Source organism: Ambystoma mexicanum, chromosome 6q (assembly GCF_040938575.1).
Source record: "Ambystoma mexicanum isolate Mex_15411 chromosome 6q, UKY_AmexF1_1, whole genome shotgun sequence".
Lineage (NCBI taxonomy): Eukaryota > Metazoa > Chordata > Amphibia > Caudata > Ambystomatidae > Ambystoma > Ambystoma mexicanum.
Window position 1 is genome coordinate 664,906,121 of NC_090937.1, and position 13,557 is coordinate 664,919,677.

The following is a 13,557-nucleotide window of genomic DNA, read 5'->3' on the forward strand; positions in this document are numbered from 1 at the left end:
GCTACAGGACAGAGGCTATAGCAATTTTAATGGCAGACATGTCAGTTGAAGTGTAATCACTCCATTTTTACATAATGTGAGGAGCCAGGACAGGACACAGACAGGATTCATGGTGGTTGTTATAGACTTTTCTTGAAATAATAAAGGCGTTGGAAAATGCCTCACTGTCTCTAAACTAGGAGGTATTTCTCTATCTCCACCAAAACTAAGGGTCTACCAAGTGTCAAAATGTCCAAAGCAAAAACATTGTGTCTGAAATCCTATCCTAGCCCTCACATACTAAAACTCTGAAATCCTATCCTAGCCCTCGCATACTAAAACTAAGTCTAAGGTGTTACAGTTATTGTCATGCCTACAGATAAGGGCCACTTTTACTGTTTCACAGTTGAACATAGGTTTACTCGTTTAAAAACTACAATTGGGAACAGGACTCAGGTTTTTACTCCCAACTTTCAAAAATAGGGAGTAAAATACTCCCACTTCAAAATCTTATCTGGAGCACTAGTTGCTTAGAAAGTGCACAAATGTTCAAGCTCAACAAAAGGTATAACTCCAACAAGTTCGAGGGAATGGCTCCCTTCCACAGGATTCTAACCACCAAAACAAAAGTTCAAAGAATAACCATGTTCTTTATAGTTCAAGAGGATAACTCCCTTCTCCTGTGTTGCAATTCACTCATATCAGTTCCCCATTTGCGATGGAACTTCACTATCTTTTCCCAGCACTGCGGAAGCGTTGTACACATATATTCGAGTGGGGTACTCCTAGTTCCCTCTTGTTATCCACTTGTTACACTTTTCTTTCCCCTAGATACTGGTCCAGCGGCACTGTTCTACCCCACCTTGCCAACACTGCCGATACTCCCCGTTGCCCCTCCCCATTCTTCTCACCACACAGTTATTACACCACATCTCTCTTCATACAACTCAACAACTGCCACACTACAATAATTCCATAAACACCTTAAAAAACAATAATATACACAATGGTTTAGACTCTTCCTCAGATTCCTCTACGAGACAAGGCAATGTACCTATTTACGCCCCCTTATGCTGGGCAACGGGATCCCAGGCCCGCCATACAATGGACCAACACAACAAAACCACACGTATTTGCACAATGGTTTAGACCCTTCCTCTGTCCCCTTGCCTCGCAAATAGGGAATTTCCCCTCCTCACTCTCCCTTTTGCAGAGTGGAGAGAGCGTGATCTTTTACAATCCACAACACCACAATTAACTCACTCCACACGCACTCTCTGCTCCTTGTTTTCTCCCAAAAAGGCGCACTTACATCTACGCATTCTCCCGAGTGCCTCTGATCCGAGGTCCCCGAAAATTGTCTGCACAACTGAGTGCAATGCCCTGCTCCAAGGAGCATGCAGGCCTTCTGGCAACACGGCACCTGAAAGTTTCTTCAAGCCGTGCACGCGGGACTGGTCACTGCAGACAGGCGCCGCAACCCAGGAGGAAGAACTGGGACACACCCAGAGAGTCTGGGATCATGTTGAGGTTATAAATTTTGTGGAGAGTCAGGACGCAACACTTGTACAGTAAAAACAATGAAAGAAGGCCAAACAACCACTGCACGGCTTTGCAAGGGAAAACAAGGTTTATTATCTTCAAAGGTCTCGGTCGGTCCTGTAAAATGACACACAGCTTGTCATGCCCCAAGAGGTTACAGGACATATAGAGGAAAACCTCACATTATCATACGTAGGTGTTACAACTTCATCGCACCACCCTCATTCCCTACTACCTATATAACATGCTTACCCCCCCATAGTCCCTGGACGGATTGGCCACACCTTATCTAAGCCTGTTCCCCCTATCCACGTGGCCCACTATATCGTCACTATTGAATCCTAGTACACGATTGGCTATCAGGTATATTGATATTCTAATACATCTTAACCAGCACGTGATGTGCATCCCTCAGACCCAAACATGTCCAAACTAAGACTGGCAAGCCCAACTGTGCTTTGATAAGACAATGAGCCTTATTATACCAGATGCGCGGTGGACACAAGCCTGCACCCACAACCTTGGACTAAATTTACTGGCATCACCTCGGCTCATCCTATCCCAAATCACTGTACTTTCCAGGCACGGCTTCCCCCTTACCTCCTTCAAACCCCAGGTGCCCAGTAATTAGATGACCATGGCACCACTCTTGAAGCTGAATTTCTGGGATTTATTTGCTTCGGTTATGTGTCTACTTGTAATTTAAATTGCTCCTTGGGTGAGGGCAGTAATGGTCTAAATCTTCCCTTGGTCTGTTGGCATCACAAAACCTTGTGCCTTGTTATCATGAATTTGTCCTTCAAAGGGCCCATCCTTACCTTCCCTCCCCACAGCCAACATTCCATTCCCAATGCATTCGAGCTCTGCGGCTGACTACAATTAGCTTTCATCTACATTGCGCTTGTGCCTCCGACAGCAGCTTTTTTCTTGGGGGATGGAAAGGGATTTGTATTGGGACGGAGCAAAAAAAGCCATAGCTCCATATCAAGGCTTTCCTTCTGTTCATCGTGTCCTAGGCCTTAAAATCCAATAGGGCAGCACTCATGCCATGTCGACCCACTGACCTCGCTTTTACCACAATACCTTTCTGACTCATCGTCTCTCTCCACCTACTTCAGCTACCTTATCGTACCTCACTCAACACATAAGCTTGTGTGCGATTTCAAAACACAGGGCCTATAACACACTGCCCCATCAATAATCTCTGCAACCGCAACATTAACACATTTGTTGATCATTCTGTGTTGCTATATGATGCATCTATTAAGTGTCAAAATTAATTACACGTGATACACGTGCCTTCTGCCGTGCAAAACTCAGCCTGCTCACACTGTGGCACTTGCTAATAGGTCTTTCTCAGCCTGAACCTTTTTGCCAGGCTGGGACGCTGTACATGCATCCCAAACTGCATCCCAACACTTGGACTTTATTCCGAGATCAGCATGCCAGGTTACCCAATTTGTTTCATAAATGTTTTACTTTCCCCATGTACTTCTGGTCACAGTAGGATTTCATCACACTAAGCCCTCTAGATAATGACTGAACACCATAGGTCAACATAAGCGTAGACACTCAACACCACCATACACGCAGCCTATGCTAATGAACAATACATACAGTAACAGTGAGCACCAAAGTCATTCCAGATAGGACTTTAAATCAAATGGCTTAATCTAAATAGCGATGACAATGTTGCCCACCTATAACCAGGAGCGTAATTGAGGCAATATGCTAGGATTCATGGTATGCACTTATGAACTCAACATAACTTTGCAGGTGGGATCGAACCCAGGGACCAACGCACAAGATTTACATTTTTTGTTCTACATTTGAACAATCACTGGTAAGACGGTTTACACAATTATTTAATACAAATTATTATGGAATGTATTGGACAAAATAAGTCATTCATGTTTCTTGGATAAGTACAATGATGACGAGAACTATTTTCACTGAATGTCAGTTACGGTAATTCATACCAGGACAAAGAAGGTGGATAATAATCTTTTGGGCAACTGACTACTGCATAATACTTTAAACAATATACCTATGTATATATTTGCGATGCGATTAGCATGTGAGATTGAACATGCAATTAACTCAAGACTTTGGTTCTTCTTTGTTTTTTTTTTCCTTTAATTTTTCTCCCACAAATCCTACCCTCACCCCTGCCTAAATCTCTGTCCTAATTTGTGAATTGTAATTACATTGTGGTAAAAGTGATTATGTGGTAACAGTGATTAATGATCGAAATATATGCCCTGTTTTGAGAAAGGCTCGGAATGAGCCGAAACACGTGTCAAAATTAAAAGGGCCTCCTACGGGAGACATGTGACATGAATTGGTTAGTACATTTTTTCAGTGGTTTAAATCTTTCAACAGTTCATTAATATATGTGGTGCAGTCACAGTGTGAAATTCTCTGCAACTTGTCTAGAGCCTCGGAGCAGGGGTAGTGGTTCCTCCGAAAAACCCTTTTCACGCAGACGCGACACATTCATTTATGACATTACCAGGGGCGCAAGGCCTAAGAGGTTGACCTCGACTAACTACCCAACTAAAACAAGATGGACTCATGGGAACGTGGCCGCTGCATGAATAATATGACTAAATGATCTGGTAAAAATGCATCTTTAATATACAGCGTTTTCATTTACTATGTTACAATAAGTATGGATTACAAAACGCTATTGTTTTAGAATTCAAATGTATTTTATTCACATAAACAATACTATAATTGGGAATAGGAATTATTATTTTACTCCCTACAAAATCGTTTTACTACCAACATCAGAGAATAGGTAGAACATCTTAACTGGAGTCTTGATCACTGTTAGAAGCGATTTATACAAACAGCCCCATAGGTGAATTCTGAGAGGCCAATTTAGGTGATGAGAAAGGGCTTTCCCCACTGTGTCTTACGAAACTCTCTCAAGCTGGTTAACAACACTTTGAGACATCAAGTAATAAAGTTCCAAACAGATCTATAAATATACAACACAGATATATAATATTATTTGTTAGGCTTCTATTAGGCTGTAATGCCCTTATGTAGAAAGAAACACACACTGTAATATTGAAGAGACCATATATAACACTATAGACTACACCACAGTAAAAAGCAATTCAATGAAGTAATGCAAAAACTAACAAGTGAGAAAGCAAGTGGTGTAAAACATATTATACAACTTGCCTCTTAATTATAAGGCAGGAACCTAACTTAAGCAGTCCTTACCCATTATGTAAGCAGTTCCAGTGTCATAAGAGTTTAAAATGAAAGTACATATCTGTAAGGGGAATAGGAAGGCTCAAAGTTTCCCTGCACAAGTTAAGGCTACAGCGTACATGTATGTAAAGATGTTCTTTAAAGTACAATTTTAGGGAAAAAAGGTTTTAGGAAACATTTAGGGGTGCACTATCAATTCCGCCACAGTAGGGACAACCTGGGGGAGCCATCCTAGTCTGCAACTCCATCGATCACAGACCAGTAAGGTTACTGCTAGGGAGTGGACATAGTGCCCATGCAATTCTTATGCAGCGCAGGGAGCCTAAAAAGTGGTATGTACGCCTATAGCCTGAACTCTGGTTTTCGAAGTAACCACCCTTGGGGTTCTCGGAGTCAATGGCAGCACTTCTGTCATTGGATCCATCGGTGGTGGCCTAAGGGTAGCAGAAACTGTGGCTGAAGGCTGTTGGATTGGTTCCAGCTAAGCAGCAGTTCTGATCTTCGGTTACAGGACAGTTCTAGTATAACTGCAGCAGGACGGTCTCGAGACCACAGGACTGCAGTCACAGTGAAGTCTGCAATGAGGAGCACCCCCAGGACACAGCAGATCTGCAGCAGCAAAGAAACCCCAGGCAGGTTTCAGCAGGCTTGATTCCAACAGTCATGGAGAGATTTTCAAAATGTCTTGGCAAATACATAAAAGATACAGCTTATCCCTACATGATTAGTCACACATACCTCCCAGCTTCAAAACCAGGTGAGGCCATAGAAGAGAGCTCCAGATTAAAGTACAGGATGCCCTCGGTTGGTCGATTCATCTTTGGAGCCACCATCTCAGCAGAAACTTGCCCAAGTACTCTGTAGAGAAAAAAAAAATAGGGGTATGTATTCCTTGTTATGAGCCCATGATAGCATAACATGGATTCTGGATATTTTAAAACATGCACCTGCTAAAATAAAACAACAATTCAGTTTGAAATGTGGATGTAAAACAAATGATTTGAGCATGTAAACTATCACCACAAAGACCATAACCTTTCAATTTGTGGATCGGTGGATGCAGTGCTGGTAAAATGCATGTTTTTTTTTAAACTCAGTTTTGCTATTTGGGAGGTATGTAATGTGGCCATAATCCACAAAACCAGAGTGCAAATTGCAAGGAAGCTGTCCAGTGTAAATCTGCTGGAGAACACTAGAGAGGTAACAGGAATCACAAGGTCATGTACCTGATCAATCTCTTAGATTGATTCTCTCTATCCATCCTTCCCTTCCTTCCTCCCTCCCTTCCTTCCTCCCTCCCTCCCTCCCTCCGCCCCTCGCGTATCTGATTCCCCCCCCCGATTAGTTGGCAGCACATATTGACCACCTACTGTCCAAGTTTGATCTTAGGCTGGTTGTGAGGACCTTAAGGCAGAAAGTGTTCTCTAGACAACCTCCACCAGGGACTTCCTAAGACTGTCTCTACCCTAGCCAGTTAAGTCTTCTAAGGGGTATGGAATTGTGCCTTACAGACATTCTGCCCATCTCAGACTTCTTTTTATCACGCTCCCCTTCTCCTTTCCCTCCCCCAGTCCCTCACTACTGTGAAGAATCCTGCCGATCCCTCATTGAAACCCTGCCTAATGACTCCTCCCAGGTGGCCTGGGGAAGGCAGACTCTTCCTGATCCCAACCCTGGGGTGGTGTACTGTGGGACGATCACCTTGGTGGAGCCAAATCCAAGGGAAGTGAGGAGATTCTGTGAGATCAGACACAGCCGTTTTCCTCCAATATAGCTTACTGTCATTTTAATGTCTCTAAACCTCATATGGAATCTAAGGTGGTAAGCACTATAGATGTAACACCAAAGTATATTATACCAAAAGAAAGCATCTTTCTGGTATCTAAAATCAAAACGCCCTGCTCACTACCAAAGATACGCTACAAGGAATGGCGGAAATGTCTTCGCTAACTCATTTTCCTTTAACACAGTTAAAGCATACAGTCCCTCTCTTACAATTACGAAGGGAGTTAAATCTACCCTTCAAGATATTCAAGAAGTAGAAAAACCTGGCTTGGATAAAGTAAACTACATGTCCAGAGTCCTATAGGGACTGAGACAAAGATGAGGGTTGAAGAGGCATTTAGATGTAGTCAGGCAATTATGCCTAACAGCCTTTGCACAGGTCAGACAATTGAAACCAATGGCTCACACCTGAATCCAATTGCCAAACCTGAGAGGCATAAAAGGCTACAGGTGTTTGAAGGCTGACAGAAGGAGTAGTAGAAGAGCACGAGACTGGCAATTCACGAGGAACTGTGATCACAGAAAACACGCCAGAGAATGGAGACAGCAGATGGCAAGTTCTGAGAGGGTCCTGTAGTCTGAAACCCTGCTTTGTTGTGGCTGCACTGAGGAAGACGATCTGATAGTTAAGCTTTCCCCATGTGTTCCAAGTAGCTGTGTTTGCAGAGCAGTGACTGTGTTCAAGCCCGAGGCCCATAGCAGAAGGCAAGTCAAGGGACTGAGCAGTGAAGGAGACTCCCAACTAGTGTGGCCGGACTGCAGACACCTGTGCTGCAGAAGGGTGTGGGTCCCAAGAGTCCCCAAAGTAGTAGTAGCAGTTGAAGTCGGGGAAAGTTAAGCAGTGCACAACCACAGTGTTCCTGGAGCCGGTGACTTAAGCTCGAAATTCAGGTCCACCCAGAAAGCCTTGCTAGTAACTGTTACCAGCTCAGAAGTAACTTGTGTACGTTATAAACCGTTAGTCGTAGTGGAACTTCCTTTTAATAATGGAAATGTAACATATTCACTGTTAGTGAGAGCAATAGCGTTTGCGTAAGAAGAAAAGCCTATTATTTCCATTGTCGAGTAGTTTTCTGTTGCCGGGATGGTTGCAGGTCTCTCATTAAAGGGGCACACCTGTTACAAACCATTCTGAAAACATAACGTTGACTTCCACAAGTGTTACAAGAAATGCAGCATCAAAGGAAGGTCGCGTTTGACCAATTGTTTTTCCTTAAAGGAGTCTGGTCTGAAACCGTCTGTGATATTGTACAGGAATACAATCACTGGTATCTCTTTAAAGTAAAAAATGTATCTTAGTGATCGCATATACTTTAAACTGTTTTTCATTTGAAGACTGAACCATCTGGTATTCAAAATAGTCCAGAAGTAGTTGTATTGACTAAAAGAAAAAGCATTACCCAAGTCAAGAGGTGAACCCTTTCCATAGTGAAAACAGTCCAATCAAGAAATATCTGTGATCTACGAAGTTGTTAAAAGTCCATTGTCTTCTAATACAAGCGTGACATTGTTAGCTGAAGCTGGAAGAGTGTCACAGCTCCAGGGTAATTACTGGAACCAAGAAGGTGTGAACAAACCTGGGGAAGGGAGCTGGGTGCTTGTAAGAGTCATGCAGAAGAAGATAATCTGTAATGCTGAAGACTGTTGAAGTTGAGAGAAGGTCAGGCTTGGGGCAGAGGCATGTTATATTTGTGGCAGTAAGGCAGACTGAAGAGGCAAAGAGGCTTCCCTTTTCTTGGAGTACAGGAAAGAGTGCCTTGCCTACCCGTAGAGGATGAAGAGTCTTGTCTTTACATGCCTAATAATTGTGAAGTACCAAATTGTATAAGAAGAAGCAGAAGTACCTGAACTGTGGGGGGTGTATAAACTGTCGGTGGATGTCTCTTTGAAGTTGGTTAAGTAGTAGTATACTGTTGAACAAAGGAGACTGTTGCCACAGTAACAGTAGTAGAAGGGTGGCTGTCAACAGGAAAGCAACAACCCACAAGAAGCATCTTGACAATCATACCAAATGTGCTGCAGAGGCCTTAATCAATTGTTAAATAGTCGAAGAAGTTAACCTAATCTATGAACTGTAATTATAAATCCTGGAACGAAAACGTCCAAGATTACCATTGGTGCTATTGTTTTGGATGAACTTGGAAGTGGATCTTTTCAACTGAAATATGAAGAATTGTTACCATTTCATTTTTGTTTGATGAACCTTTGTATTGACTTGGAACGCATAAAAACTGATTGATTCAAGACTTTTCTTTTCCTTTCAACATTTGGAGAATTGACTTTGAAAAATCCCAGGGAAAGGGATTTACCCAGGACAGGTGAAATCATACAAAATATTGGTTAAATACTGTTTATTCTTTGATGTTATTCCCTTAGCCTTTAGACCAGGTAGGGAGGGATTTATTTGCCAATGTGTTCCTTAATAAGATTTAGAGAAAAACACAAGCAGTTATCCACCTCACATGACTCATCCTGTACACTACTCTCCTCCTCCAACTCCTCCTCTCTCTCTTTACTCTCTTCCCCCACCTTCTGTTTCTCTGATGTCGCTCAGTCCTACTATGCCCGGTCTACACCCTTTGATGTTACTATCTTCTCTCCGATCCTAGTACACCCTTCGCCACACTACTGCTCCATATGCCACTCTACTGTTCACACCTTCAATCTCACACACGCTTAAGTTACTCCCCCTACACTTCCTCACCTGCCCACACAGATTACTCCAGTACACTCCCTCAGACTGCAGTACTACTTGCCAAAACCTCACCCGATTTGGAAATCACATCCACCGTCCTTCCTTCTGCTGGTATCCTCTTATGACACTTGCCTCACCTCACCAGAACACACACATATATATGTATATATATATGTGTACACACACACACACACACCTCTCCCCCCCCACACCCTCCACTTCCTCACCTGCCCACACTCATTACTCTAGCATGCACAACAATGGTTTGAAATTGATGAGAGCTGGGAGCTCTTTAGCTCCTAAATAGATCTAGAAGAACTTGGTTAGCCTGCCACAAACAGCTACCAGGAGCTATCTTTGGCTCCCCAAGCCAACTGGTGCCATGCAAATATACCGTTCTGACATGCGTCGATACAAATGTTGTAGCAGGAACAGAGATGAACTCAGTAACCGATGAAGTGGAAAAGTTATTTATTAGTAGGAAACATAGGTAAGGACTAAATAAGAGGCAGCAACAAGAAAAAAAGCGACAACAGAAATGTAAAAAAAAATAACATGGCAAGAGACAGAGCATTCAACAGACCGCAATAGAGTACAAGACATAGCAACTAAACACTATTTTATTGCTTAGAGTGCAAACCTAGCTCAAGAGCAGCACTTTACATCAGAATTCTGTCAGAAATGGGCTTGGCATTTTATATAGTAACGCACTACTGTTGGTGGAGAGAGGGAGGGCTTTTTATTCATTCGGCAAGAGTTGCTGAAAGAGCAAGGTTTTCAGTGTTTTACAAAACTGGAGGAATGCAGGAGCATTTCAGGCCTCTAGAGGGATTGAGTTCCAGATGGTAGAGGCGTGGATGGAGAAGGACTGCTTGCAAGTCTTTTCTTTGCAGGCTAGCTTTGACTCCAACCTTTCGATGGTTTTTTTACGTGTTGTGCGAGAGCCTATAGATGTGTGAAGTTTAGCTGAAAAGCATGTTGGTGTTCCGTCTGAGACTGCTTTGTATGTGATACATGCAGTTTTGAATGTGATCCTGGGGGGATCCAGTGAAGCTTGCAGTGTTGGAGAGATAGTGTTGAATTTGCGGGCAACTATAAAGGTGGGCTGCAGCGTGGTGTGCTGCTTGGGGGGGGGCAGGTGTACAGCTGGGACCCCAGTAAGCAGGGAATATCCCCCATCGATGTGTGAGATAACGAGGGTTTGGACCACTGTACGGAATTTGTTTGGGGGAATGAAAGGTTTGATTTTGTGGAGTGCGTGAATCTGAAGCCATGCGGTTTGTGCCTTTGTGGCTTTGTGCTTTTGAAAGGAAAGGTTACTGTTGACAATGAAGCCCAGAGATTAGGATGAGTTTTACAGGATGGGCAACCACTCTGCACTTAACCCCTGCCCTATATAAACAATACCAACCCAGGCCCCTTGGTGCACTTGTCCCCTACACACACACTTACTGTCTGTGCACTTGCACGACCTTGAATGTACTAGGCCTAGAAGGTTTGTCTGTCCGGTCCTCCCTCTGTCTCCCCTCCCCAGCTGGCCTGTGCCTGAAATACTCATGCATAAGCACATTAGATGACCAACCACCAATCAATCTGGAATGTCGCCAGGGCTAGTACGGTAGTTTGTTTCTGTATGTACCCCCCACCTCTCTCTCTCTCCCCGCTCTACGTCACGCACTTAAACTAGTAGAAAGGCCTCTGGTCTAGTATGCTAGGCTATTGTTGTTAGATCATTCGAAATCTTCAAGGCCTAAGAATGACGACTGTATTGCCCTTGTTCTCTTCCCGGCTTGAAGCAATTTGAAGCACTTCACTTTTGTATAAGTGCTTTACAAATAAACAATTACAATTACAGCTGAAGGGTGAATCCTTCTAGGCACATGTCATCCAGCCATTGTTGCACAAGGGGTTTGGTAGGGGGACAGATGAGGACAAACTGACTTCGTCAGTTTCAGTTTAAGGTAAGCGTTTGACATCCATGTTTGAATAGTAGCCAGGCATTCGTGGAGGCGAGCTATGTCCTGGGGCTCACTGACCTTAATGTACAGCTAAGTGTCATCACCGTACTGATGGATGGCTATGTTGGGACTTTTAGTAGAGTGCTCATAGGTTCTATGTATAGATTGAATATGATTAGGGAGAGAATGGAACCTTTGGGGACCCCCACACGTGACTGGGAGTCAGTTGAATCTGAATGAGCCATTCTGTACAACCTGGCGCCTACTGGATAAGTAGGGTGTAAACCTTTAGGACAGTTCCAGAGAAGTCCATTTTGTCAGCGAGGAGGGAGAGGGGTATTTGGTGATCAACTGTGTTGAAGATAGCAGAGAGGTCTAAGAGGACTAGGAGACACGAGTCCCTAGAGACAGTGATTCTGAGTCAATCGTCCACCACTTGGATGGTTGCAGTCTCTGGGCTGCATTTGGGGCAGAAGCCACACTGGTAATGGCAGAGGTAGTCAAGCTGGTTGATTTTGGCAAGTAGCTGGGTCGCAACTCCTTTCTCGATAAGCTTCCTGATGAACGGGAGTCTTGTTATTGGTCTGTAATTGGATAGGTCAAGAAGGGCTCGAATGAGACCCGTCTTCAACATGTCTGGGAATGCAACTTTACCGGGGGATGCATTCACAATACTGAGGAGTGCATTAAGTGCTGGGCAAGTAAGTTGTTAAATGAAGTAGGCTGGGAACAAGTTGTCTGTGTAAGTAGTGGGTTTGAGTGAAGCAAATGATCTGTCTGGTTTTCAGGCATTGATGTGACCTCTGATTTGATCAATTATGTTACTTAAGGTAGTGTTTATTCCATTGCATTTCTCTGGTGAAGCAGGCACCTCATGGACAGGTGTGGGCTTGGAGCAGTGCTATACTACTACGAATAAGGCTTTGTCCCTGATAGAGGCTGCCTCAATGGTGGAAGTGTAGTAAACCAATTCAGCCTCAGAGACTTGTCTGCATTGGGTAGGCAAAGATTTGAGGGATGAGAGATCCGCTAGACTGTGGTCCTTGCACCACTTTTTTTTCAAGGAATCTGACAGAGCGTTTGTTTTCGGCGTGCTTGGCTGTGTACCACGTGCCGACGCTTAAGGAGGTAAAATATATCCATTAAGGCTGAGGCATTCCCTGTGGTGGGGAATGGTGTGAACATTTGCTGTAGTGTTCTAGCGGTAAATTCTTGAAGGATCGGCGCTCAATAACAGGTTGTATGGCCGGACATCTGTGGGACAATCTTTTGTGTGATATGAGAGGTGGGATTGCTGCGTGGTCGGTACAGTGGAGGGGTTTAAGCATGAGTGAATCGGGCAGGAGGTGAAAACCAGGTAGAGCGTGTGACCTTTGACATGCTTGGGGGAAGAGTACGATCTGTTTAAGGTTCATGGAGTCGGTCAGAGAATAGGGAGGCATGTTGGTTTTTGCTGGTTGGTACTCAGGGATGTGGACATCGTGGACGATATTATTAGAGTAGGAAACTGTAAGGTGGAATGTAATTTGAGTCATTGTTCGAGATGCAGAACCGGCATGACAGGTGTTTAGGGGTTGGGATTACCATGCAGGGCCAGTCGCTCTTATGAACGACTGCCACCCGACCTCCTGTTTTTCCCGTAAGATCAGTATAACCAGGTTACTCACTGTAGTGACCAGCTTGCTCCTAGTGGAAATCAGAGACCACCTTTGGCAGGAAATCAGGGTTTGTCCGCAGGACCACCTTATCCTTGTGAAAAAAAAACAAGAAGGGATGCTCCACCCACAAAGCCTGGAGCTCACTCACATGCCTTGCTGAAGTAACGGCAACCAAAAAGGACACCTTCCAGGACAGGTGTTTAAGGTCCACAGTGGCCATTGGTTTGAAGGGTTTATAGCACAACGCCATAAGAACCACATTGAGATCCCACGCTGGGTGTGGTTTACGAACAGGGGGGTAAAGGCGCATCAAACCTGCGAAATGTCTCTTAACCACTGGATTGGACAGAGAGTAAGAGCATTGGTACGTAGATAGGTAGGCGGATACCGCCGAAAGATAAGTTCTGCATGACAGAACGTGAATGCCCGACTCTGCTAGGTGGGATACGAAGGACAGCACACTGTCCATCGTAGCCAACCTTGGGTCCAGCTGGACAGAACCTAGGCCATTTGCTTCTATACTGAGACCTAGTCGAGGGTTTCCTGGCTGCTTCAATAATGCGCATGTTATCCACAAAAAGGGTTGAGATGTTCTAAGGACCTGAACTCGGGCTTATTGCTGCCAAGCTGAACGATTGTGGGGAGGGGTGCCACAGCTGTTGATCCCCCTGGTGAAGAAGATCAGAGTCACCGGCAGCCTGATCGGTGCACACAC

The 13,557-nt window shown here is 44.2% G+C and overlaps 1 protein-coding gene across 2 annotated transcripts in view; it reads right to left on the reverse strand.

The window, feature by feature from the left end:
- Positions 1-13,557, reverse strand: part of EXOSC9 (exosome component 9) — a 1,088,118-nt gene that overhangs the window by 849,017 nt on the left and 225,544 nt on the right. For both annotated transcript variants that reach the window (XM_069631163.1, XM_069631164.1), the window contains one exon: positions 5,485-5,604. In XM_069631163.1, coding sequence (XP_069487264.1) covers positions 5,485-5,604 — 120 coding nt within the window. The remainder of the gene's footprint in view (positions 1-5,484; positions 5,605-13,557) is intronic.